Raw genomic sequence first — 25,722 nt, forward strand, 5'->3', positions numbered from 1 at the left:
GTACTGGAAGGCTACAGTGAGCCATCCAGCCATTAGACCACAGTAGGTCACTTCCAGTGTGCTCCTGAAGTGTGTCGATCAGGGTAACGGCCTGGGTTGTGTTGAGGTCGGACAGTTCGACGGGTAACTTATTTGGGAGCAACACCATGTTTACAATAGGAGCGTGGGGGCAAGAGGCCACACAAAGGTTCTTTGTTGCTCCTGCATCCAATCACACGCCGGGGGTCAGATCGTCCCGTGCGTCTTAACCAATCAGAGCGCGCGGGGAGGCTGTAGAGAGGGGCGTTTCATTTGGATGCTGCGGGCGTGCGCTGCCCGGTTCTGTGGAGGCTATTGAATTGAATCGCCGGCGAAAATGGTCGCGTAGTCCTCGATCCGCGCTAAGAAACAAGACCGGTTTCGAGTAAAAGCGGCTACTGTAGCAAAGGACCTCGAACGGAGAGCGGGTTTTTAAGGCCGCATTTCCCCCCTAAAGGAATTATACCGCCGAGCGCCGCTACGAAGAGGAGCGGTGTGAAAGGGGCTCTTGAGGAGAGAACCGAGGGATGGGTGCCGGAGCCACACCTGCCCGCGATCGCCGCAGAGACAGGTGTGTTACCTGTGGACCCTGGGGGGACGCGGGGCGGGCCTCGTTTACCACGCGCTGCCCCCACCGGAGCTCCTGGCACGCAGCTGCAGCAGCAGCCCCCCGCGATGGCATGATCTGAAGCCGGAGGAGGCTCACAAAGGCGAGGCAGGACATGCCGTGCGGTGCTCCTGACCCGCTGGTTGGTTCACACGGCTCTATCTGCCACATTTGGGCGATCTATCAAACTGGCCTCTAGCTTACTCTGCCCGATTGGATTTATCGACAGATCCAGCACGCTATAAGAGAAAACTCTCCCATTTTCTGCCGCAGCAGCAGTGTGTTTGTGTGTGTTTGAGTGAGTGTGTGTGTGTGTGTGTGTGTGTCGGCGTGCCGGCTCTTTCGCAGAGACAATAGACTGTGCACGCGCGGCGGTAGTGCATGTGAGACGGCGGCAGAGCCATGGCCGCGCTTCGGCTGGACGGACTGGAGCAGCTGCCGGAAAACGGCGCCGTGCCGCAGACGCCGGAGCCCCGCGGCTCCTCCAAGCTGCTGTCGCGCGTGGACGCCGCCGTGCTGCCCTTCCTCGGTGGCTTCGGGTCATACCAGCGGCGCCTCGTGGCTCTGACATGGGTGCCCGCGCTGCTCATCGCCTTCAGTCAGTTCTCCGACTCCTTCTTGTTGGCGCAGCCTAAGAGCGCGTGCGCGAGGAACGGGAGCGGGCTCGCGATGCCGAGCGCCAGCCCCGGCCCCGGCCCCAGCGACAGATCCAGCCTCCTTCTTGCGCCGGAGCCGCTAGTAGCAGCGGCCGAGGACTTCGACGACGACGATGCCGCTGCTAACGCCAGCGCGCCGTGCATGTGCGGCGAGGGCAGGTTCGAGCTGCAGTCAGGACTGCAGCAGAACGTGGTCACCAAGGTATGGCAGTCACCGTGCACCGCTAATCTCACGTCCTTGAGGAAACCTAGCTGCTCAGTGTATGAAGGAGACCCCCCTCTCGCGCACGCTACACTAACTTCACCTCAACCTGTACCTGAGGCGAGACACGCCCTGTAGACCCCCCTGCATCTTTTAGCGGACCCCTTTTTATTCGCGGGGCTGAATCTCTTTCCGAGTCTGACCTCATTTTGTAACACTGAGGCTTGTGTGCACTTAAAAATCAGGCCCTCGAGAAGCAGGTATAGGACGGAAGGAGGGGGGGGGGGGGGGTACACGGAGAATAGGATGACATGGGCGCTTTAATGGCAATTTGAGGGCTCACGTACTCGGCCGATGAACGCAGCCGGCTGCAGCGGCTGATAATGTGACCAGCAGTCCAACCCACCCACCTCAGTCCTGAACAGATAACTCTCTGGCCTTAGCTGTACTCCCACTAGACCAACTCAGCAGCGGTAGACGTCAGCGTGCCTATACGCTGTGTTCTCTCGGCACTTGCATAGTCTATCGATAAGATTAGGATGTCCCGGCTGAGGGGGGCCCCAACGTGTGTGTACGTGGGGGCGGAAAGGGGATGTTTTGCTTTGCACCGATAGAACATGTGACTGAGAACAGTTGGAACTTGCAGCTTGTGTCTGATAAGATTAGTCAGTGATGGTCTGTCTTACACGAGTTTCCTCTTTCAGGATCCTTAACCTACCCCCCTGGTTTACAATACAGTATGGTTCTTTAAAGAACCCTTTACAAACCTTCTTGGCTAAGACACACTTTGTGTACACCCTTTAGAAGACCCAAACCTTACATTTGTATGCTTAAAAGGATCTTTACATTATCAAATGGTGACATCCTTTTATGATGGAGACCTGTTAAAAGACCCTTAATAGGACAACATAGAACCTAATTAGCGTAGACTGTAGATGATCCACTAAGAAATGTGCTATCCACTGTGCCTGCATTTCAGTCATTGAATGTATGGGCTATTGGCCAGCAATGGAAGCATGCAGTGATGGTATGCTCTGTGTGTGTGTAAGGCCATTTCCACACTCCTGGTCTGCTGCATTTACTCTTTCAGGCAGACAGATGTGCTAATGCATGTTAATGAAGCACTTAATGTCTCAAAATGACGTCTCTACATATTGAAATTGGAGGTAAAGGAATGGCCAGGCTATGAGGTGCAAATTCACCTCACTCCTAACTTTCAGTTGCTGCTGCCTTTCCGCAGCTCTCCACATACTTAACATGGAGTACCAGACATTTTTGTGAATATAAAGCGGCTTAATTGTGGGTTTGTTTTCGGGGACCTTCATTGTGCACTCACTAACACGAGCGTTCCACCACCCTTTAGAATAAGTATATACTCTTTTCTGTAGTTAAGTGCACACTATGTGCTTTAAAGTATCACTTAGCAAGCTCTAAACAAGCAGCACCGTGGTATGACCGAGCTGTCCTCGGGATGTGTGTTCGTGAGCACCGTGGTAACGCCCTGTCTTTCTCCTCCTCTTTCTATCTCCACAGTGGCAGCTGGTATGTGATGAAGAGTGGAAGGTCCACATTGCTAAGTTCTCTTTGCTGGTGGGATCCATATTTGGTTACCTGCTGATGGGGGCTATGGCAGACTGGTAAGCTTTTGCAGTGACCAGTGTTACCTCAGAGGTCCTCATTTTTTCTCCTGCTTATAACCCACTTGCTTCCACTCATCAAAAACTCAGGGGAAACACAGGTGTGTACACATTAGGTGCAGTGACATAGTTGTAGTGTTTTGCTTGTGAAAATAACAAGGCTAGTTTGCTGCTTTCATTTGAGGACATGTTCACCCATAAGTGGTCAGTGTGCCAGTACCTCAGGCTCTACTTCATAAGGTTCCTGTTGTTGACCAGTCAAGATCACAAGTAGCTAAACAGTCCAGACCTGTAATGGTCCAGCCAAGAGTCTACAGTGGGAGGAAAGAAACGCCTGAGAGGAATCAGTACTGAAGAGTACTGAAAAGTTCAAAAGCATGAGATGGAAACTCTCAGAGGAGGAAAAAGACCTGTTCTCCTCTGAACCACTTCAGAGGAAAATGTATATGTAAGATTAAACAGAGGCACAAAGAGAAGATCCATGAGAAGCCAGTGACTAGTGTTAGGTCTGGCAAGGATCTTGTGGAGAACTGTCATATACAGGATGTTGGCATGAGAATCTGGTAGGTAAGAAGAAGAAGAAGAACATATGAGTGTAAGGAGGGTGTACTTCTAGAAAAGAAAGTTCAAGGACCGATATGATGAAAATTTGATGTTTCTAGAGAAAGAGATCTGGAACATGTGATTGGGGGGGAAAGCCTACGACTGCTTATGATGTAAAGCATGACACCTCATCTGTCAAATATGGTGCAATGTACACTAGTAGTGGTGCACTTCTCTTTATTTATGAATTGACTGCAGGAAGAATGATGGAGTGAACAGGAACACCTTAACTACTCTTGGTTTAACCAAGCATCCTGTCCTTAAATGACTCTGTAGTGGGAGTATGCTCCCTCACCATCACTACTATGTAATTCCTAAATTCCAAAACGCCTCCTAAATTCCACAAAGCCTCGTGTCCTGACTGGTGACACACGTACGCTGAGAGGATTGGCAGCCTAGATTTACGGATCCATCAATATCAAAGGCCGCAAGCATTTTAAAACCATTGCTGAAGAACAATTAATGACATCCCCCATTTGATTCTCCCTATCTCCACCAACAACCCCCCTCCCCCCCCACACACACACTCCCACGCTTTTAGGGTGAGGGTGTTCAAAGCTCAGATGACCTCCCACAGCATTAAGGGCACCAAACCATGGGATATTCCACAATGGCAGAAAAAGGAGCCAAAAGAAATAATCAATTAGGTGACCCCTGACCCTGAGAGAGCAGAGGCCGACTGGGCCGGTGAGAGCGAGACAACATTATGCTAAAGCAAATGTGTTGCGTTTGTCAGGTGCACTGATTAGTGGAGTGCTTGGTAACTGGCCATGCCAGTCACCCAACCTGGACAAAACAGCAGCATTTTATATACTAAAGACAAGACTGAAGCAAAACAGCCCCCAAAACAACCCGAAACAGAAAACGGATGCGTTACAGCTCCTGGTAGAACATCACAGAGAAGATAGCTGCCAGCAGATAGTTGCCACCAGCAGTTGGTGATGATTATGGGCTGCAGACATCAAGCAGTCTGCAAAGGATTCCCAAACAAGTGCTAGTTTTATTTAAGCTTGTAAATTTGTCTAATCCATGCTATGAACCGTGTAGGCCTGTATAATATGTATATGAAAATATACTGCTATTTGTTTGCTTAAGTCTGCTTCTATTGAAATAGTGCTTTTAACTATGGCATTGTCACTTACACAATATGGACATAAGTATTGGGACACACCTGTTTATTACTGAATCATTCAGTCTCATTGCCGCAGATGTATACAATCTAGCACCTAGTCATGCTAGTCTTTTTTTTTTTTACACACATTAGTCAAAGAATGGCTGATTCTCAAAGAGCTCACTGAATTCCAGCGTGGTTCTGTAAAAGGACGCCACCATTGCAACAAGTCAGCTGATGAAATTTCTTCCCTCCTAGATGTTCCACCATCCACTGTGAGTGGTATTATTGAAAGTTACAGAGCAGGATCACAGAGTACTGAGACACATGGTGCAGAAAAGTCACCAACGCTCTGCTGGCTCAATAATGAGTTCCAAACCTGCTCTGGCATTAACATCAGCACAGAAACTGTGGGCCAGGAGCTTCATGGCATGGGTTTCTGTGAACTAGCAGCTGCATGCAAGGCTTGCATCAGCAAACACAATGGACTCTGGTGGAGTGACGAATCACGCTTTTCCAACGGGCAGTCAAGTTTGGGTTTGGTGAATGCCAGGAGAACATTTCAGGGGTTGACATAGAGCCCTTAGATCCAGTAAATCTTAATGCATAAAGGCATGGTGGTACAAAATCATTCTGGAAGAGCTGTTAGAGCTGCATAACTGGGAAGCAACTCCATAGTAGTGCCTATGAATTTAGGATGGGATTTCATAAAAGCTCCTGTGGGTGTTGTTGAAATGTTTTCTCATTATTTTGTTTGATTACTGCATCAGCGTCTTAATACTTTTGTCCATATAGCGTACATCTCAGCAACTTCAGTTTTAAGTCTTTGTAGTTTGTAGTCTCTGTTCCATTTCAAATTCAATCAAGTGAATGAACAACCAAAAACTGTCCTATTGAAATGCCAGTAGACTGAGCCTCATGCCTACACACTGTAGATACCTTCTCATCACATTCTAGAAAGGACTAAAAAAAACAGCAGATAACACAGTTGTCTGCAGTCTAATGATGCTTGGGGGTGTTGGTTGTGTACCCCTCTATACCCCTCTATCCCTCTAATTGTTGTCTTGCTCTCCCCCCACAGGTTAGGTCGTATTCCGGTGCTGCTGGTGTCGGTGGTGTCCGTGCTCGCTTTCGGCTTGGCCGTGGCCTTCTCTGTGGATGTGGCCATGTTCAGTACTCTGCGCTTCTTTGAGGGTTTTTGCCTTGCTGCGATCAGGCTGTCACTCTTCGTACTGAGTAGGTGTTGCTGGTTCTCTCCTTCATCCTTTCAGCCCTGACACCGTGGGTATGATTTGCTCCATATATCTTCTGCTGCTGGGTCGTGATCCGTGTCACACATCTCGTGCTGTAATGAGCGTACAGCAAATGCTACAATTACATGCATCCTTGGTCTTAGCTTAGCTAATGTTCCTTTTTTGTAAACGGCATCCACAGCAGACTGCTTTTAAATGTCAGCTGCTCCCTCTCCGTTGCACTTGATCGTTTGTTTCCGTAATTGATTGATTCAATTACTTAACGCTGCTTACACAGAGGGTTTTTGATGACAAATCTTTAAGCATTGCTGACAGAGTTAGAGTTAAGCAAAGAGCATAGCTCACTTTAAAAGTGAGTTCTGCGTTGACTCATTTCTGCTCCCTGTTAATTAAAGTCAAGCTGAAATCAAAATTGACTTTCTTTACCTTGTTGGTTCGCGCCACTTGTCATACTAGCTGCGTTCCAGAGCCTAGGCTGCATTTCTCGGCTGCTGCATCACAGCGAAGCCTGTGCTCTTCCTATACAGACCAGAAATGCAGCCTACGCAACATGATGTTCCTGATCATTGAATAGAATAGAGTTCTTTATGCACATACAACATAGGCAACACAAAAATGTTGGAAAACGAAGTCTTGAGTTTGTTTTAAAATGTTAGTTTTTATAATAAATGTAATTAATTCATGTAATTTATGTTTTTCGTTGCAACTGCAAGAGGTAGGGGGCCCTTCTGAAGATGTTGCCACACAACCTGGTTAGACTGATCCATCTGTGTGGCCGAAGGCTACGCCAAAGGAAGGAGACTTTTTAGGACAGTTCTACCTCGGCTGCAGCCTAGGCTTTGGAACACAGCTGTTATGTTAATTACGTTAAGGGTTTCTGAGTACTGCTACTGTATGTTAAAAGAATGTTTTGCAAACCTGACAAACGGTGTCAGGCAATGTTACGCTATGGCGATATTATTAAAAAGCACACAGTGTATGCAATGGTACACAGTGTACTGGTACAGACGATCTATCACCTAGCATTAGTTCCTTTTGTGTTTATTGTGTTCTTAGGGAAAAGAAATCCTCCTTAAAACCCACTCATGCAGCTTTACGAAGATTCTGACATTCACTTGGGATTTGTTCAATTTGCAGGGACAATGGGATCCATCAGTGTAAAGGCAGAGCTGTGAACAATTCTGTGCTTCAAAAACACATCATGAATCTGACCTAGACTTTTTGTTAGGACTTTTTTTAAAGAACAAATTGACGACCATTCTTAGGAAAGGAATAATACGGCAGAATAGTTGAATACCTCCACTTTGTTTGATATCTACTCATAATGGGATTAAGTGGTCTGGTGGGAATTCATTTGGATGATGATGATGATGACAGTGATGTTAATGATTTATGGACAAAGACACACATGGGGTTAATTAGGTTGAGCTGAGTGAAACGCTACACTAGCATTGTGTGCGTTGTAGTGTTTGCTTTCTTCTTTTTCTCTTCTCATCCAGCTGCAGTAGGTGTTCTGTATGTGTTTGTGTGTAAGCGGGAGGTGGGGGAGGGAGCAGATTAGGGTGAGTAGGGTGAAAGTGTCCTCTCTGGAGTGGATCACTTTCAGTCTGGGTGCAGGAGGTGGGCTGAGGTAATCAGCACCAGAGGACCCTTCAGCAACAAAGGGAGTGATGGAGAAAGAGTCACTGAACAAAAGAGCAATCATCTTGCACCCCCCCCCCCCACCCCTACTCCCCCACCCAACAGTATTCACTCAGTTAAATGATAGAGAAAAGCTTTTCAAAACAAGAATGAATTTATTGTCTTCATGTTGTCCTATTGTGTGTGTGTGTGTGTGTGTGTGTGTGTGTGTGTGTGTGTGTGTGTGTGTGTGTGTGTGTGTGTGTCCTTTTCCTGTTTTAATAACCTTGCGGCTCTCTCTCTTAGGGATTGAGCTGTGTTTGCCTGGTTGGCGTTTCTCCATGACGATGGTTGCCAGTCTGGTTGTGGTGGGCGGGCAGCTGCTGATGCCTGGCTTGGCAGCAGTGTGCCGCGATTGGCAGATTCTTCAGGTCCTCATCATCGTCCCATTCATCCTCATGCTTCCATACGTGTGGTAAGTCTTCAGTCTTTCTATATACTGAACAAATAATTGGTATGTGCTGCAAACATTCTGATTACATGTGAGTGGTATATGGGAGGATGATGCCGTAATTGTGGCTTGGAGTCTGCAGGAGGATGGTGTCAGTTTGGAGGTGAAGTGAAGGTGTAACGTTTTTAAAGTGGGTGAGGAGGCCTAAATATAAATGAGTGCATTGTAGTTACTGCAGAAAAAGTATCTTCTACAGTCACAGAAGGGTTCAGGCTGTATCTTCCACATATGGTTATAGGATGTTGGGATGTTCCTATAAGTCTGTGTGACTGTAAAAGTGGAGTGAACTATAAGAATTTGGATGGACATTTAGGATTCTACATTATACTACTGGATTCTGTGTAATACTGCAAAAAGGCAGTGATTTGATTTGTTACAGTAGTGCAACTGTAAAGGCCTAAGATGTTTTTAGCGTTCTTTAATAAAAGCAGTAATTTGTTTACTGAACTATAATAAATTCAAAGAAGCATATGGATGGTTAAATAGTTATTTGCTGAGTTAAATTCTTCATCCCCATGATGGAAAACCTCTTGTATATGGTCATGGAGTACTTGTTGTGCCTCTGGAAGTAGTCCATTGTAGATTTTAAGCTGTGTTTAGGATCATTAGCTCTCTGTAGAAATCTCCAGCCTTTGTTTTTACAAATGCTTTGCTGTCTTCATACAGCCATATAAGTTATATGAGAGCTCAAATCTTATGGGGTGCCCAAAAATTTGCATAATACTCCTTTATTTTCTTTCTTTCAAGTCATACACCACAAAAAATAACCCATTCTTGTTTATTGTTGAATATAACTTTATTCACAGTTCAGAAACTTTGTCCAGGGGTCTCAAGAACAGGGGCGGAGCCAGATATTTATAACATTCAGGGCTTAGTCCTAATGTCCAGGAACATACTCACTTTCACAATTTAGGTAAAGAAATATTCAAATTAACACAAAAACCCATGTACCCGCAGAGTTGCAAAGCTACACTAAGTATAAACGAAGTCAATAGAAATGTATAAAACAGATGATTTACAATTAGGCCTTAAATTTAGCAATTTTAACATTATATTATGCTAATAAAATGTTCAATTCAAAGTTTGCTTAACTTGGGATCAGCACAGTAACTTTGCTAACCTCAACTAACTTGTCGAATTCATTACATTCCAACTATTGTAAATAACTTTAAACTTAGTTTTACATTTATTTTGTTAGAGCATTTAACTAGCTAACCACAGCTTTTTTAGCAAGTGTTTAATCATGCTAACAACGTCACACGCTCACTGTGGACAACAAATTGTTCACCCGTTGGTGCTGATGCTGCATGGTTATCTAACTAGCGCTAGCAAGCAGAGGTGATGGAGTGAATGGGAAAAGACCAAAATAATGGAAACTGATTATCAAAACTGGAAACAAATTATAGTTGTATAATTTGCCAGGTAATTTTGGTTACTGCACCTGCCAGATCTGCACACAGAGGGGTCTTTCCACACTAGCATGTTGACCCTTGTTAACCAGAAAGCCAAATGGCTCTTTTTGTTGAAGGGTGGGACTTTACCTCTAAACAGACACCACGTTGAGCTTTATGAGAGCATAGTTCATCCAGTGTCCTTATTTATAACGTCTGTGGGGACACGCAACACGTTTGGGCAGTGATTTTGCCAGTCCAGTCAGAGATAGTGAGGGGAAACAAACTTTAATATCTAAAAAAAGATTTGGGGCTTTCAAGAAAACATCCAGGGCTTGAGTCCCATAAGCCACCCCCCTGCTCCATTTATGCCCTAGACTTGGCAGTTGTATTCCCGGATGGCAGTCCCCTTTTAGCATAAACATGCACCCTAACGCTGAATCATGAGACGTGCTATCTCCCCAATTTTCCCTCTACAGGGTGTTTCCTGAGTCACTACGCTGGTTGCTGGCCACACAACACTATCAAAGAGCAAAGAAGCAAATGTACTCTATTGCCCGGAGTAACGGTGTTGACACAGCAACTGATCCCATTGGCATCCTTACAGGTAAGTAGTGTTATGGCATGGACTAGTAGGATCAATTAAAATTAAACAACCTGATAAAAATTAGGAGGAAGAAAATTATGATGATTGTGGTGGTGGTGATGATAAAGTGGATGATGTCTGTATCCAGAGCTGGAGAGAGAGCTGCAGCAGAAGCCTAGAACGTCCTGCATCACACAGCTGAGCAGCACCAGAAACCTTTGGAAGAGCACTGTAGTACTTTGTGTTAACTCGTAAGTGTGTGTTTTGTACACAGTGTATGCCCAAACATGTCCACATATCCCTTCTAATTTCAGCGTTCAGCTGTTTACATCTGTTGCTGACACAGGTGTTAGAATACCCACACACATCTAGGTAATCTCCATAGAAGGGTGTTGTCAGGAGAATGGGACACATTAGAACCATAAGGTCACCTCTGTTAGCTAGAGCAATGTGAAACAATGTGCCACTGGATTATTGGAGCAGCAGATCAGGTTCTTGTAAGTGACGACGTTCCATTAAATACTTAAATAGGATGAATTGGTGTGCTATTTTTGGGCCAGTAAACCAGTAAAGCTGTTCCCAGAGACGTAGATTGTTAATGTGGTAACTTTTTATTAATAGCTTAGCAAGATATAATGGATGAGTATGCGTCTGAAACCTTTTGCACATGCAGCTGTCATCAAAATGATTCATTCCCCATTGCAAAATGTACAATCTTTCAGCTGTTTACAATAAACCAAGGCCAATTTAAATATCTCAACACAACTAATAGAAGAAGTGTTTTCACTTTTAATGAATCACTGCAGTCGCACATTATGCAACCCCTGAACAGGACACATTTACAAATCAGTTGGCAAATCAAGGTCTTCATTAGTTTCTTCAGGTTTGCTTGAGATAAAACCCATCAAATGCCTGGGCTGACTCTGGGTTTGTAGACTGTGGTGTTTGAAGTCCAATCTAAACCAGATAAATAAGACACAGGGGTTGGGGATTCAGTTCTGTGGAGTGATGAACTGGAACTTTTCAGGTCTATGGATCAGCGGTATGTCTGGAGGAGGAAGAATGAAGCATAAGCTGAAAAGAACACCCTGCCTACAGTAAAGCATGGTGGAGGCTCTGTGATGCTCTGGGGCTGCTTTGCTTTCTTTGGCACTGGAAACCTGCAGGGTGTGGAGGGCAAGATGGATTCAATTAAAATATCAGGAAATTCTGGGAGAAAATGTCCGCCTTCTGTGAGGAAGATGAAGCTTGGGCATTATTGGACCTTCCAACAGGACAATGTTCCCAAGCATACCTGAAAGTCCACCAAGGCTTGGTTTCAGAAGAGTCTGGAGAGGTCATCACAGTCGCCTGACTTGAACCCCAAAGAAGATCTTTGGTGGGATTTGAAGAGGGTTGTTGCAGCAGCAAACCCAAGAATATTAGGGAACTGGAGGCCACTGCTCAAGAGTAATGGGCTAGGATTCTTCAGGAACACTACCAGAAGCTGGTGTTTGGCTATGCATCACGTTTGCAGCAGTTCATAACAGTAAAAGGGGATTGAAGGGGTTGAATAATAGTGAGACTGGAGTGGTTCATTAAAAGTATCAATGTGTGTTGAATGAGGAGAAAGCACTTCTTCTATTAGTTGTGTTGAAATGTTGAAATTTGACTTGTTTGATGGGTTTATTGTAAACAGCAGAAAGTTTGTACATCTTGCTAATAAGCTTAATTTGCAGTGGCTGTTCAATCATTTTAATTGCACCTGACTAGTGACATGACTGAGCTTCATTCCAGACAGGGATTAAGGTTAGTCATGGATTACAAAGCATTCTGAATGAAGATTAAAAAAAGCAAATGTTGTGCGGGACCATGCTGAATGCCTCTCCAGACAGCTGATCAAACATTTCATTAATATAATCAATCGGTTATAAATTCATATCACTCATATATGCTCCACAATGCTAATTTTAAACAAGAAGGAAATTCAATTGACTTTACATTAGATTTGTACATCATTGTCTTTCTCTTCCTCAGGCTGACAGGTTATGGAATCCACCACTGCTTTGCACGCAGTGTTCTGGAGGGCAGCACGTCTCACCTGCATTACTATGCTCTGGCAGGCATTGCCATGGCCTCATGTGTGGTGCTCTGTCCAGTGGTGGTGGGCTTTGGCAGGAGAGGCGGCCTCCTGACCTTTATGATCATCACAGCACTAGCCTCATTGCTACAGCTTGGCCTACTTAGCTGTGAGTGGAAACGCACACACACACACACACACACACACACACACACACACACACACACACACACACACACACACACACACACACACACACTGTGCAAATGTTCTAAAGGTATAACCTTAACCATTTCCATAGCTCTCCTTGAGGAAGAACAGCTAATATCTAATCAGTCCATGACTAAAAAGATGGGCTGCTGGTGGAGCTCAGTAAATCTACAGTGGCTGGAGGTCACAGAGATGTCAATCCTGCTAGTTCTATATTTCAACCAGCGCGTCAATAACTCCTTTTTGATTGTATTAGTGTGTAGTTGTACACAAGGAGGTAATGTGTATCTGAATGTGTGCATGTAGAGGTAACTGCTATGCGTGCTAATGAATATGCTTGTCTGTTTTGTTTTTCTTCTAATACAGTAATCGGAAAGTACAGTCTTCGCTATGACACAGGTAAGATGACTTAAATATCATACCTGCCGAAACAAAATCTTGTGTCTACAAAAAAGTAACTTTCTAGAAGAAAGAAAAAATATGTTCTTTACTTTTGGTGTAAGCTTTTAATATTTACAGTGCTAGGCAAACATTTGGGTACTCCTGGTCAAATTGTCTGTTATTATTTTTTATTTTAGTTTTGTACAATTATGGAGTCAGAAAAAAGGGAAAAGAGCACCATGCAAATGGTTGAGCAACTCAAAAAAAAGATCGATTTTTAGATAATTAGATAATTAGATAATTTACCACAGTCTCAGACCTGAATTAGCTTGTTTGGGCTTTGGCCCACCATTCACAGTCCGAGTTAGGTGACCAGGTGATGGTAATGCCTTTATAGCTTTATAAATAGTTTAATGAATACTGTGACTCCTCAAATCTTGTCCAAACAATTATCAGTCATAGGCTCTACACAGCTACCTAGTACTCCCACAAAGCAAAAGATGGCTACAAAAAGATAGCAAAGCTTTTTCAGGTAGCTGTTACCTCAGTCTGCAATGTAATTTAGAAAAGTCAGTAACCAGGACAGGTCATGGTCCAGATAAAGTCTGGAAGACTAAGAAACTCCTTCAGGACGGTTTAGCAGACTCCGGGGTGGTAGTGCATTTTTCCACCTGCACAAATATGACCTTCATGGAAGTCATGAGATTAGAACCTTTCTTGCATCCTCGCCCCAAAATTCAGCGACGTTTTTAACAAGTTGGATGCATTTTGCAAACAAGTCCTGTGGCACAAGAAACATCTCACTGATTAAGCTGAAGGTTTTGCCATTTCCCTGACAGTCCCTTGACTTAAACACCTGCGAAAATCTGGGGAGGGAAACCTCAAAAGAGCAGTGCAACAAGACGGCTCAATAATCTCACTGAACTAGATGCCAAACAAAAATTTGAAGACACTATTGCTACAATAATTTTAATATTGCTACAATAATGCTTGCTTTGGGTTTTTCTTTCATTTTTTGGGTGCCCCAACATTTGCATGCCACTGTAAGTTGTTTTGGACTGTTTGTCTTGAGATTTTAACACTGTTAAAAAGGCAGATCTGATTTTCAAATTCTAAAAAAAAAAAAATGATTTAGCTCCATCAGAGATGTTTACATGTGTATTTCATTGCATCACGGCCATATGGCTGTTGAAACTTGTTCATTTGAATACACACACACATGTTGCCAAGGAGAAGTTTTAAAGGTTTTGTCCTGTGTGATGTCAGTTCTGAGGGATACTCTGAATCGGCGGTTCTCCGTGGCGTTTTCTATTATTGGAATGTTCTCATCGCGTGCTGTTAGCACACTCAGCATCTTCTACTGCGCGGAGATCACACCTACTGTCATCAGGTCAGTCACATTTTGCTCTATATCTATATACATCTATGAAAAGAAGAAAAGCCAATTTGTTATATATGTACACATCGGCCAACCATAACATTAGTACCTCTTGCCTAACTAAGGAGATCTCCCTTGTGCTGCCACAACAGGTCTCACCGTTTGGCATGGACTTTACAAGACCTCTGAAGTCTTGTGGTATCTGGCAGCAGATCCTTTAAGTAAGGGGTCACATACGGCCAGTCACATGTTAACAAATTAGCCCCGCATGTTTATTGTGCATCTATATTTACCTGAATGTGTCTTTTACCTTAACTTTTTTTTTTCTTTTCTTTTTCACAAAAACATAGTTTTGACTAAATCTTGAAGCACCATTACGCAACTAAACATGTAGGGGTGAGATTCCTGAAAGCGACCAATCTTGGCGAATGGAGGGTTTTCTGGAGCTTTGCAATCCGAAACTTGATTGAACGCAAAAGAATGTCTTCTTTCCCAAAACAGAGCGACCAGCCAAACCTAAAACATTGATTCACCTCAGTCAAATTATATCTCTTTATATCACAGTATATCTTTATTATCACACTCTACTTTAAGTTGCACCCATTGCTGACACAAATATGCAAATGCTCACTCACAACTTCTCTAGACCCTGTAGAGAACTACTGTCAATAGAATCACACTTTCTGGAGCAGATAAACATGAACCTATTGGCACCATGTCTAATGCCAGGCATGAGCTAGAGGGGTGTAAAGCCCCCAGCACTGAGCTGTGGTGCAGTGAAACTGTGTGCTCTGAAATGATCGATGGTGCTCCATCCAATACTTTTGGGCTTAGTTGAGGAGTTATGGATGAGGTGATGTGGTGATCATCCAGCATCTTGACCTCACTAACACTGTTGTTGCTGAATGCGATCAGAGACAGTTGCTCCAATAATAGCAAGAAAGACATTTCTACTTTTTGTACCCTTGATTTCAGAAATACACAATGAATGAGCAGGTGTCCCAATACATGTGTCAATATAGTGTATACATGATTTTTCCAAAAGAAAATAAGCACTTCTACAGAGAACACACTTCTGCACATTCTGAAGCGTACTTAATATAACATATAGCAATATAACATATGTAATATACATACATAAAATAACATATAGCAAATAATGTGTGTATAAGTAATGGCATACAAAATATATGTATTTTTTTTTTCTTTATGTTCAGAAAATAAAAAGGAGTTGTTTCTAAAATGGGCAGAAACTATTCATATTTAAGTGTTTGTCCTGTAGAGCATTTATTCTCTTGTTTTCTCTGTCTTTATACCAAAGTATGGCCTATAACCTTAGTTAGAAGACTTTATTGACTTCCTAAATGTGAATAAGTGAATTTGTGAATACATCCTCCAGAGAAAATAAAGTTAAACATACATAATTTCAGCACTTTCTAGACACCACTCCTATTTTTAACGGATTACAAAAATAAATTAATAAAACTATATTTAATATTCCTATATTTTTACACACAAGTCCTAAAGTGTTTTAGAATGAGCAGAGGTGCATCTTTGTAGACTTATTGTGATTGGAAATTGAAATGAATGATGTCTATTTGAAGCTGTATAGTGAGCATGCTCATCAGGAAAGCAGTTTTTAAAAGGCTGCATGCTTTAGGCTGCTTATATTCCCTGAGACTTTATTTAGAAATGTAAGTTGGCAGCGAATACGATGGCTGAGCGGATCAGAGTACAGAGGCGAACGATAATGGTCAGCTCTCTGTATAAATGCCAGAGGAATAAATGACTTAAGTGTAAATAAAGTGATTTAAGGTGACTGAAGAACTGCAATCTTTGTCCAGTGCACAGAATGTCAAGGAATACCACCAAGAACATATCCCAGAAAGACTCGATTGAACATTTTGGGTGGCTCTGGCCCCACTTGGAGAATACTCACTGACTCCCTTGTGTGACGCCCCTGTAAATCATAAGATGGGGCCTCCATGGATTGTATTAAAGAGCCTTAGGTGCCCATGATCCTGTCGCAGGTTCACCCACGAGACCCACAAGACGCCAGACCCTCCTAGTCTAGAACAGCACAGTTCGGTTCCTGTCAAAGTGTCTCAGATTCTTACACTTGCCCATTTCTCCTGCTTTTAACACATTACCTTCGAGAACTGACTGCTCACTCACTACCAAATCTATCCACCCCTTGACGGACGCCACTGTAGATAATCAGTGTTTTCCAATTCACCTGTCAGTGGTGCTAATGTTATGGCTGATCGATGTACATTACACAAGATGCAAACTAGCCATTAAAAGAGATTGCGGAGCTAGATAGAGATCCCAACAGTTTGTCATTTGTATGGTGTTCTCTGTTAAGACCCTGTTAATGCGTGTGTGTCTGTATGTGTGTGTGTGTGTGATAGGGGTGGAGGTGTAGGTCTGGTCCTTGCGAGTGCAGGGTTTGGCATGCTAACAGCGCCCCTCATGGAGCTCCACAACCAGAAGGGCTTCTTCCTACATCATGTCATCCTCACCTGCTGCACTCTCCTCTGCATCATTTGCATCCCGTTGTTGCCGGAGACGGCAGGCCAGCCGCTGCCGGAGACATTGGCAGAGGGGGAAGGGCTACTGCGCAGGCCCCTCCTTCCTGGAGAGCAGCATCACCTCCTGGCCAGACAAGAGGTCAGGGAGTATTCCCGCGTTCAGGACACTCCCCTGCATCAGGTGGTGAACCCCAGCAACAGTACAGCGCCGAGCAACAGCACAGCACCAAGCAACAGCACAGCCAATGGGGTCAGGACTTGATCACATTGATGTGTTACACAAATAGAAATAAATAAAAAAACAACAACAAAAAAACAAAAACCACACAAACAGCACAGGCCATATGAAGAACAGTGGAAGCATGGTCGGATGGGCCCGCAAGCACAAAGATGCATCATGAGGTTAAAACCACTAGGACAAGGGAACTTTTTAGCCTGTGAATGATGATACAGCAATGACGATAAAACAGGTTGCAACGATTCATAACGTGTCAACCCTCATAAGCCAGCTGAAGTGGGGATGGAGAGGGAGGAGTGCTGTGAAAATTAATATTGATTCACTCACGCAATCAATGGAAGTCTATTTTTCAAGTGACCACTAAGTCGATGTGTTGATGTTGGCGATGTGGAGTTGCCACACAGTTTTCAGGTCTTCTCAAGCCTACCTGGTGTTTTGCACTAAGTCCAGACAAAAAAAAAAGAAGCAATCATGTCAGTTAGAATTTGTAAATATGTGACGTCTTCTGCATGTGTGTGAAAGGGAGTGAGAGCTGTGAAGAGAAACCTGTGGATTATGATGGTTGAGGTTAAAAAGCAGTCGGAATCCATAGCCTTGTCTCTTAAAAAAACAAAAAAACAAACAAACCCAGCATTAAGGCCATGTTCACTTTCAGAGATTGTGTTCATAGTGATGCTCTCTCTACCTTTTAACAATGCTCCTAATGCTCTGAAGCATAAAACCTGGAAGAATTGTCTCCAGGTTTGCAGAATGCACAGATGTGTTTTGAAGCATCGTATTTGTGTGTGTGTGTGTGTGTGAGAGAGTGTGTATGGGAGGGAATATCCTATGTAATTGTACACTAGAACAGTTATTGTTTCCATTTGGAAATGTAAAAAGAAAAAAAAAGAGGTGGGGCAGAGCACAGACAGAGGAAAGGCTTCTGACCGGCTGCTGACAATTTCCTGTGATTGTGTGCTGAGCAGTGTGGCAACTTCCAACTGCGGATTGTCTCTGGCTTCATCCAAAATGTAGTTTTCTGGGCTTTTAAATAAGAAATTCTAAAATGCATTTCTACTGTTAATGAAATGGTTTTGTTGATGGCACATAACATGCAAAACATTCACAGCTGTCTCACTGTTTCGTGCAAACTAAGGCTTACTAAGGATCACTTAGTATTGCAAGGCGTTTAAAAAGATATCTGTGAATAACTGGCCTTACATTGTGAGCATTAATCTGAGGCTATGTTTAGACAAGAAGGCCAGTTAGATCTTGCCATTAGCAAACCATCGCATTCACCCAGACATTTTAACATTCGATCTGGACCCCCTCACAGGAACCTCATGCCGATAGTGACGAACAAAACCTAATGAGTTGAGGATGTAATGCAGGTCCTGATGGCAAGAGAACACCCGCTCTTTCTTGTTAAGCACAACAGTGGTATAATTGGCCTTGTATCATCCAATGGAGAACGGCATGGCTCCATAACTGACTACTCCTCTTAAATGACTTATTCAGTAGTGTTTGTTTGGTTGTTTTTTTGTTTTGCCAATAGTCCATTTTATAAGACATTGCACTTGTGAATAAATGTTTGATAAACCATTTATTTATTGATCACATTTCAGTAAATAAGCATTCTTAAAAAATGTTCATGTGTTTGTGTTTAATACAAAACCTGTGCAATGGCTACTTTATAAAGTTTAGGCTATATACATTATACATTTTATTTATATATATATATATATATATATATATATAATAAAAATATATAATATATATATATAATATAAAAAAAACATTAGGTTGCTGATATGCAAAAATATAAAAGGTAAAGGTGCACGTATTTGTCACTGTACAGTGTACACGGTACAGCGAAATGTGTCCTCCGCATTTAACCCATCTGGTAGTGAACACACACACACACACACACACACACGTGTTAGGGGCAGTGAGTACACACACACCCCCAGAGCGGTGGGCAGCTAACTCCAGCACCCGGGGAGCAGAGAGGGTAAAGTGCACCTTCACAGGTCTCTAACATTAAAATGTTTGAGAAACTGTAAATAATTAGTGTTCCCATAATAATTACAGCATTAATTACAACACACAAAAATACATTTGTGTGTTTACTAAAATACTTGTTGCTGCATTTAAAGCATGCAAACCTTTAGTCATTCCAGGTATTTGAGCTGTAGTGTTTTATATTCAAGCTGAATCAGTTGTTTAAATGCCTTTTCAATAACTAACCAGCTTGTATCTAGATCTGTAAACTAGAGCTGGTCAATATGATGATATTTTATCGTATTGTGATAAATTTGGTTATTGTGATATCAATATACTTTTCTAAGCATATTGAGGATACGGTTAGTGCTTAATAAACACTGATCAGCTGCAGGCTTCATTACTAACAGTGTAATTAGACTGGTTTAATTAGATGAAGTGCAGCAGATGTTGAATAAAACTCATTGTGTTTAGTATGGAGGAGAATCTAAATAGTAGTTTCTAAGAATCTGTTGTTACTGATGTTTTTACATGTATTGTGATAAAAAACAACTCTTGTATACTACATCACTACTGTCATAGAGGTCTTCTCAAAAGGTGCCCAGTTACAAACGGTCACATCAATATAAGCACGCTATTGTGTTCACCAAGCGTTCTTCCGGAGTATAGCTGTCCTGATTATTTTACAGTTGAAGGGAGTTTGTTAAAGTGGGGAAAATGCTACAATATCCTATTCATTGTTTGATTACTACCTGACAACAGGGCTGCTGCTGACCAGATGTTATTTGCGTGGGTGACCGTTCTCAGCACATCACTGAAATGGTTGTGTCTGTATAGCAAGTGCACACAAGTGCAGCGGTGTCTGTGGAGGGTTTTTTTAAATCTTTACAAGTCAGGATCATTGCTAGGTTGGGAGAGTGGTTCTAAAAATATATCTACCCAAGCTCAACTTTGTGGTCAGACACTGACCACTGATGAATGGCTTGAAGATGGCTAATACATGGCAGCAATGCAGGGTGTAGTCTTTGGCTGAACGGGGTAGGCATTTCTAACAAACAAACTGTCTGCTGAGTGTATCATTGTACGCTATAGAAAACAGACAGCAGCACAGTCACAAGATGTGTAAACATTAGCATTTATTAGTTTACCTATGTACTGTACAAAACACATGCAATATTGCAAAAGGATGAAAGGGGGAGTTTAAAACTTGTCAGGGTGGAGTTCCATCTCCTTTTTGATCCTTTTCTCCACTAACAGTGTTAAATTGGAATCGGTCATTGGCAGGTTATAACTCACAAACACCTGCTTCTCAGTCTTCTTCGCTGCAAATTCAGAAAGGGAAAGATGATCAGGCACTTCATTTACAATAAAAGATGTGAAGAAGACAAGCCTACACCCTATGTAGTAATGAATGTGTAGTAATAGTAATGGATTACTATTAGCACCAATGTAGATTCAGCGCTGTGATATTATTAAACATGCAGATATCTGCTGATGCACAAACATTTAGACTACAGACCACAGTTAATGGATAAGCATTATGGATGATGAATTTAATTTGTATAGAGGCAGCCCAGAGGCGCCTAAACAAATCTGCTCTTCTTAAGTACAACAAATACATGATTAGAAACCGCTCTGCAATGCTGGCTCAATGCTGATCTTTTAAAATGCACTTGACTGTGCAGCCCAGATTTAACCGGCGTGGAGGTCTCTTACTTAGTCTTTGAGCTAAGGAGCTTGCGGTCGTGTCTGATGAATCTCCCAGGACCAGTGTGGACAACGGCGTGGAGTCCTGGAAAAGAAAGCACCTGTATAAGCCTAGGTTTTCTATTCGAGCCCCAAAAGAGGCATTACTGACAAACACCTAAACAAATATCACACATTTTTCTTTACAGACAGAAACGACTGATCAGGCATGATGCAGCTCCTTTCCGTTTCTAATGGATCCACGCTGCTTTTCACACAGCTGAACATGAACATAAACAAAACAGGCCTCCCCTGTAAGAAATGCAGATGTGAAAACTCACAAATTTGCTGTTCATCGAAACTGCCAGGTTGGATAATACAGGGCTCGTTCCGACCCACAGGAAGAATCCGCCGGTCAGCTTCATCACATGGAAATGCACAGCCTGCTCCAGGAGCTTCTCCGAGAAGTCATGGACACTGATGCCCTCAACGGCTGACTGACCGCTGCTCTCCCTGTTCTCCATACTAGTCCAGAGTATTACTGCAATCTAGAAAATGTCGCATAACACTAGCTAACTTTATTTCATGCTGCCCCAATGCAACAAAATCGAAAGTCCGGCAGAGCGACTCCACTTCTTCTGACCGCTGAGTTCAACAATAACCTCGGACTAACAGCGCCATCGTGCGGTGCGGAGGAGGACAGACACAGAGGAAATTGTTTTCGGGGGGATTTTAAAAAATTATTATTTTATAGATATACATACATATGCTTCTGTTGGGGTCATTTTTGTCATTCATATAGTATTGTTTTAACCAAGTTTTTTTTTTTTTTTTAAAGTTCGGTAAGCCCTCACTGCTGCCGCACTGGGGCAGGGGCAGGCTGTGTCCTCCACACGTTAGGGATGGGCAAAACGTTTGAAGGCAAAATGGTTCGAAATACAAACACTACACCACCATTGTCTGGTTCACTTGTGTGTCGGTAGACTTTGTCCAAACTTAAACCTGAGCACCATACATTTTTTTTATTTTATTTAATGCACGTTCATCAGAGTATTTCATCGTTTTGTTTTCTTCGTATACAAAATGATCACATCTGATACTACTTGATAAAAGACCGCGATTAATCACGCATGTAGACTGTATACATCTGCTGAACACAGAAGCAAACAAAGGAGATAGACTTAAAAGGACTTTTATTATCTCTTGGCAGCTCGGGGGAAAAAATAAAAACATCCGACAAAAAAGTCAAGCAAATACGCGCACTTTTATTTATTTATATTTTATTTAATTTGTGTAGCTGACACATTTGATTAAATTTCCTGTTTAGCGCGATTCGCTCGGGTCTGAAACGTGATTGCGTTTCAGTGACGGAACTAAGCTGCGTTTCCAGCGATCACGTGATCGCCGTTATTTCAAAGCCCGTTTTTTTCGAGTGCACACCCACTTGGCACTGGACATCTCATCCCTGCATTGCACATTTCTTTTCTATTTTGTGTAAAATTGGTGTATGTACTGCCTTTTTTATTTATTCTTATATATTTGTTGCTATCTCTGTATACTTATTTTGTACTTCATTTACATTAATTGGCTGTAGGTTATCTTCTTTTATATGTATTCTAACCTGTAGTTTTTTTCTGAGCAGCAGGCCTGTTTATATGCAGTCAAACCTTAAATGCTGTATTCCATTGATTTCTGCACATACAAGGCCAACTGCCATTTCTGAGACCGTTGTCTCAATGTAATCTATTGTTACAATCCATTAGCTCAAAAATGCTAGCTTATGGAAAAATAATTGCATTTTCGTTTTAGTTCAACAGAACATAATAATTATGTTCAATACTGAACTGATTCATTTTATTTATATTTAGATGTTATAACAACTGAGCATTGTCACAAAACAGCTTCAGACAAAGCTAGGTCTACACCTTTAATTAGCTAACCAATGACAAAAGAGACAGAAAACCGCCATTTTTCTTTGGTAGACGCTGGATAGTGGCCTTCGCTGATTGGACAAAAACACATCAGCATTTATATTTACAGCATTTGGCAAACAGTCTGATCAAGATCAATTTGATCATATAACCAGGTCTTAGCAGAATGTAGTATTAGCAGTCTTGCCCAGGAACTCTTACTGGTACATCATAGTGTGCAGGGAAGCGAACCAGTGATGTTATCCACTGTTCTATACAAACCAGCATGATAATCTCAGCCCGGGTTCCTCTCACTCAGTCAGGAACTTTTCCACTAGTGTGTTAAATTCAGTGGCGAATCTCAGGTGCAGGTTATGTTTCCCTTCTGGCATTATGTGCAACCTGGGAGGAAGAGAAAACCCCCAGCAGAACATGAGAGGAAGTTTGAAAGTAGAACTAGACTGAAAGAACAGGATGTGTGTTAAATATGTGAAATGAAAACAGAGTGAGAAAACAGATCCTGCTCTTCTGCACATAGCTGCTCTTCAGAGATCTACTCACCGTGAGCCTCGTATGTTCTGTAGGAGGTACTCTGGGTGGAAGGAGGGGACCATAGGATCTTTAGCCCCATGGACAATTAGTGTGGGGCAGACAATCAGCTGCAATAGCTCTGTGCATATGCTACCTAAAGTAAGAAAATATAAACAGACAAAGCACTTAATCATAGTATTTATCTTCACCCAGTGAACAGCAGTGTGAAAATACTGTGTAACCACGATGTGCAAGCGTACTTGGCTGATAAGGCCCAATTCTAATTCAGGAAGGGTTTAATATGAACAATCAATTCAGGCAGAGCAATTCCGGCGTAAAACCAATGAACAATGGGTGCCCCAGCAGGACCCTGCACTCTTAAAAACAGTGCTGCTACAAAGGGTTCTCTGAGCGATGCCACAAAACAACCACGTTCGGCTTCATGAAGAACCATTTTTGAACCAGGTTTGAAGACGTGGATGTAAAGGTTCTTCCCACTTCGCAAACATGGTTCTTCATGAACTTAGACCTGGTTCTGCAATTGCGATGCTTAAAGAACTCTTTGTTGCAACCTTACTTTAAGGTATAATCTCACCTTGAGGATTGCGTGTAAACTGGCTGATGCCATCCACCCATCTCTCCCATGTCTGAGTGAAATACTGAGTGCCGTACATCTCCTCCATCGGCTTCCTCATTCGCTCACTCCACAGGGACACGTCTCTAATTGCTAAAACATACAGAAGGTCTGCTTGTAGTGTGTATAGTTTCTTCAGCCAGGCTCTCACTCTCACTCTCTCACTCTCTCTCTCTCTCTCTCTCTCTCTCTCTCTCTCTCTCTCTCTCTCTCTCCCCCCCCCCCCCCCATCTCTCACCATTGTAGATTTTGACATCTTGCTCCGAGACATAAGCATTGGAGCCCCACACCACTATCTTCTTAATAAGGGCAGGGTTTAAAGCAGCAGTGATGAGAGCAGTGATGCCGCCATCACTCCAGCCCAGCAAGGAGAACCTTCTGAATCCCAATGCCTGACAAAAAAAGGGGAGAGAGCCATTGGTTGGTGTGATATGGGTTCAGTTATGACTGGTATGGCACAGTGCGTACCACGGTCATCCACACGGCAGACCGAGGGTTGAGGTAGGTAGGTAGTAAGAGTCCTTGGGGTAACATAATTAAAATGCACACTATGCTGAATTAGAGCTTCGGCCAAATGCCATAAAATATAAAGGTATGGAAATAAAGCAAGCAGATTCTTATAGTGCATTTAAATTAGCATTCATTTAAACTTTGGTCTGATGATGAGCATTTTCATCATCCCATCACAGTGGCGAGAATGATCTCATTTTGATAATAATATATTTGATATTGGGAACAGTGTGTGGACATTTTATATAAAATAAACCTGTAAATAAATTCTTGGTCAATCCACAACATTTTAGCTAAAGGGAATTTCTCTTTATTTCCTTTAAGCCTTTGACCTGCATCAGATCTACAGCATCCTTGGCATCTCTGTGGAAGAAGTCCAGGGGGAAGTCCCTGTCTGGGGGACGTGAGCATCCGTAACCTCGAGGGTCCCACGCCACCACTGTGAATCGCCTCTTATCCAACTTCTCTAGCTGTGGGCCAAAATCAGTCTGACCACTGCCTGTATGCACAACGAAAACAGAAGACAGAGGAGAGCGACATTGCCTCACCGTGGTTGTGCAGAGCACAGCAATAACATGCTTATGTTGAAGATCTGTAATTCTAGGATGTTGGTGACGGTTCACCCAGGGCTCCTGGCAGAAGCAGCACAGGGTGCTCTCCTTCTCCAACTCGCTGGTAGTGCAGCTCCACTCCATTTACACCCTGTTTACCAGAGCTGGCAGACACGCTGATGGGGGGGAGAGCAAGATACCACCCATGAGCTTGTTACTTTAGGGCGAAAGGATTTCAATTTCAATGGAGACAGAAAGAGGAATCATAACATATCCGAAGAACACGAGCGCCACCTTTCACCAACTACTGGAATTACAGGCTGTGTCCGAACTTGGACACAGCTGACTTGATGCCTTGCTGTCCACGCAGAAGGACAGGAGGCAGTGTAGGCAACAATACGTCCTTAAGGTCTCGACAGCTCACTGCTAGATGTGTTGTCACTTGCCGTTAGCATTTTAAAAGGCTAGAAAACTGAACTTCGATTAAAACAGACATGACTGTGTGCCTTCCTGCCTCGGAATGCTGTCTAAGTAGGCAGCATGTCTCAGGTTCCGGACACAGCCACAGACTCTGTTCTGCGTTGTAGCTGAACGCGTATGTTCCCTGCAGGAGCGAGTAAAACCTGACATTACTTCTTAACTGCCCGGGACCCTAAAACCATTTACATATAGCTAGCTAGCTACATTTGACAACGTATTTAGCTAGCTAGCTAGCTACCGTTACCTAAAGAGACGACCATCTGTCGAGACTCTTCGGAGCACAGTGAATATGTGAAGTCCTCTGCTGCAGTTCAGTGTCGCCATAACAGCAGCACTGAAAACAAAGAGCACACCCGAAACCTCTCTGCTGAAAATGAAGCTGTTCTTGTAAACTACACGGCGCCAATGCGAAAGTGCTGAGGGGCTCACATTGAGCTGCAAGTCTGAG

At 43.1% G+C, this 25,722-nt stretch overlaps 3 protein-coding genes across 5 annotated transcripts; 1 reads left to right on the forward strand and 2 right to left on the reverse strand.

The window, feature by feature from the left end:
- Positions 1–301: 301 nt before the first annotated feature.
- On the forward strand, positions 302–18,566 carry LOC140555976 (solute carrier family 22 member 23). The gene is made up of 10 exons (XM_072679391.1): positions 302–1,483; positions 3,017–3,120; positions 5,916–6,070; positions 8,014–8,182; positions 10,089–10,216; positions 10,344–10,446; positions 12,212–12,423; positions 12,831–12,863; positions 14,112–14,235; positions 16,635–18,566. The coding sequence occupies exons 1-10, from the start codon at positions 1,028–1,030 to the stop codon at positions 17,014–17,016; spliced, it is 1,866 nt and encodes a 621-aa protein (XP_072535492.1). The 5' UTR covers positions 302–1,027; the 3' UTR covers positions 17,017–18,566.
- A 1,525-nt stretch (positions 18,567–20,091) lies between these two features.
- Positions 20,092–21,592, reverse strand: psmg4 (proteasome (prosome, macropain) assembly chaperone 4). The gene is made up of 3 exons (XM_072679434.1): positions 21,000–21,592; positions 20,689–20,764; positions 20,092–20,294 (listed from the first exon to the last, which is right to left on the reverse strand). The coding sequence occupies exons 1-3, from the start codon at positions 21,180–21,182 to the stop codon at positions 20,173–20,175; spliced, it is 381 nt and encodes a 126-aa protein (XP_072535535.1). The 5' UTR covers positions 21,183–21,592; the 3' UTR covers positions 20,092–20,172.
- Positions 21,593–22,571: 979 nt separating this feature from the next.
- bphl (biphenyl hydrolase like) lies at positions 22,572–25,722 on the reverse strand. 3 transcript variants are annotated; one of them, XM_072679421.1, is made up of 7 exons: positions 25,519–25,722; positions 24,867–24,970; positions 24,576–24,742; positions 23,972–24,125; positions 23,695–23,826; positions 23,130–23,253; positions 22,572–22,970 (listed from the first exon to the last, which is right to left on the reverse strand). In XM_072679421.1, exons 1-7 carry the CDS (start codon positions 25,596–25,598, stop codon positions 22,880–22,882), a joined length of 852 nt encoding a protein of 283 aa, XP_072535522.1. In that variant the 5' UTR covers positions 25,599–25,722; the 3' UTR covers positions 22,572–22,879. The 3 variants fall into 3 exon arrangements, with proteins under 3 accessions (XP_072535522.1, XP_072535513.1, XP_072535503.1); XM_072679412.1 differs by lacking the exon at positions 24,867–24,970 and having other exon boundaries at positions 25,519–25,618; XM_072679402.1 differs by having other exon boundaries at positions 24,576–24,970; positions 25,519–25,605.

The sequence above is a fragment of the Salminus brasiliensis genome, chromosome 1, assembly GCF_030463535.1.
Source record: "Salminus brasiliensis chromosome 1, fSalBra1.hap2, whole genome shotgun sequence".
NCBI classification, from domain to species: domain Eukaryota; kingdom Metazoa; phylum Chordata; class Actinopteri; order Characiformes; family Bryconidae; genus Salminus; species Salminus brasiliensis.

What these genes read in the sequence shown, in the direction of transcription:
- psmg4 (XM_072679434.1), bottom strand. Translation starts at nt 21,182, where the DNA reads ATGGAGAACAGGGAGAGCAGCGGTCAGTCAGCCGTTGAGGGCATCAGT. An exon ending in TTTCGATGAACAGCAAATTT is followed by an intron (nt 20,765 to 20,999) that starts GTGAGTTTTCAC and finishes TTTCTTTTCCAG; the next exon opens with GACTCCACGCCGTTGTCCAC. An exon ending in CTCCTTAGCTCAAAGACTAA is followed by an intron (nt 20,295 to 20,688) that starts GTAAGAGACCTC and finishes CTGAATTTGCAG; the next exon opens with CGAAGAAGACTGAGAAGCAG.
- LOC140555976 (XM_072679391.1), top strand. Translation starts at nt 1,028, where the DNA reads ATGGCCGCGCTTCGGCTGGACGGACTGGAGCAGCTGCCGGAAAACGGC. An exon ending in TCCCATTGGCATCCTTACAG is followed by an intron (nt 10,217 to 10,343) that starts GTAAGTAGTGTT and finishes GTCTGTATCCAG; the next exon opens with AGCTGGAGAGAGAGCTGCAG. An exon ending in ACAGCTTGGCCTACTTAGCT is followed by an intron (nt 12,424 to 12,830) that starts GTGAGTGGAAAC and finishes CTTCTAATACAG; the next exon opens with TAATCGGAAAGTACAGTCTT.
- bphl (XM_072679402.1), bottom strand. Translation starts at nt 24,938, where the DNA reads ATGGAGTGGAGCTGCACTACCAGCGAGTTGGAGAAGGAGAGCACCCTG. An exon ending in ATGCTGTAGATCTGATGCAG is followed by an intron (nt 24,126 to 24,575) that starts GTCAAAGGCTTA and finishes TTTTTTTGTCAG; the next exon opens with GCATTGGGATTCAGAAGGTT. An exon ending in AGATGTCAAAATCTACAATG is followed by an intron (nt 23,827 to 23,971) that starts GTGAGAGATGGG and finishes TGTATGTTTTAG; the next exon opens with CAATTAGAGACGTGTCCCTG.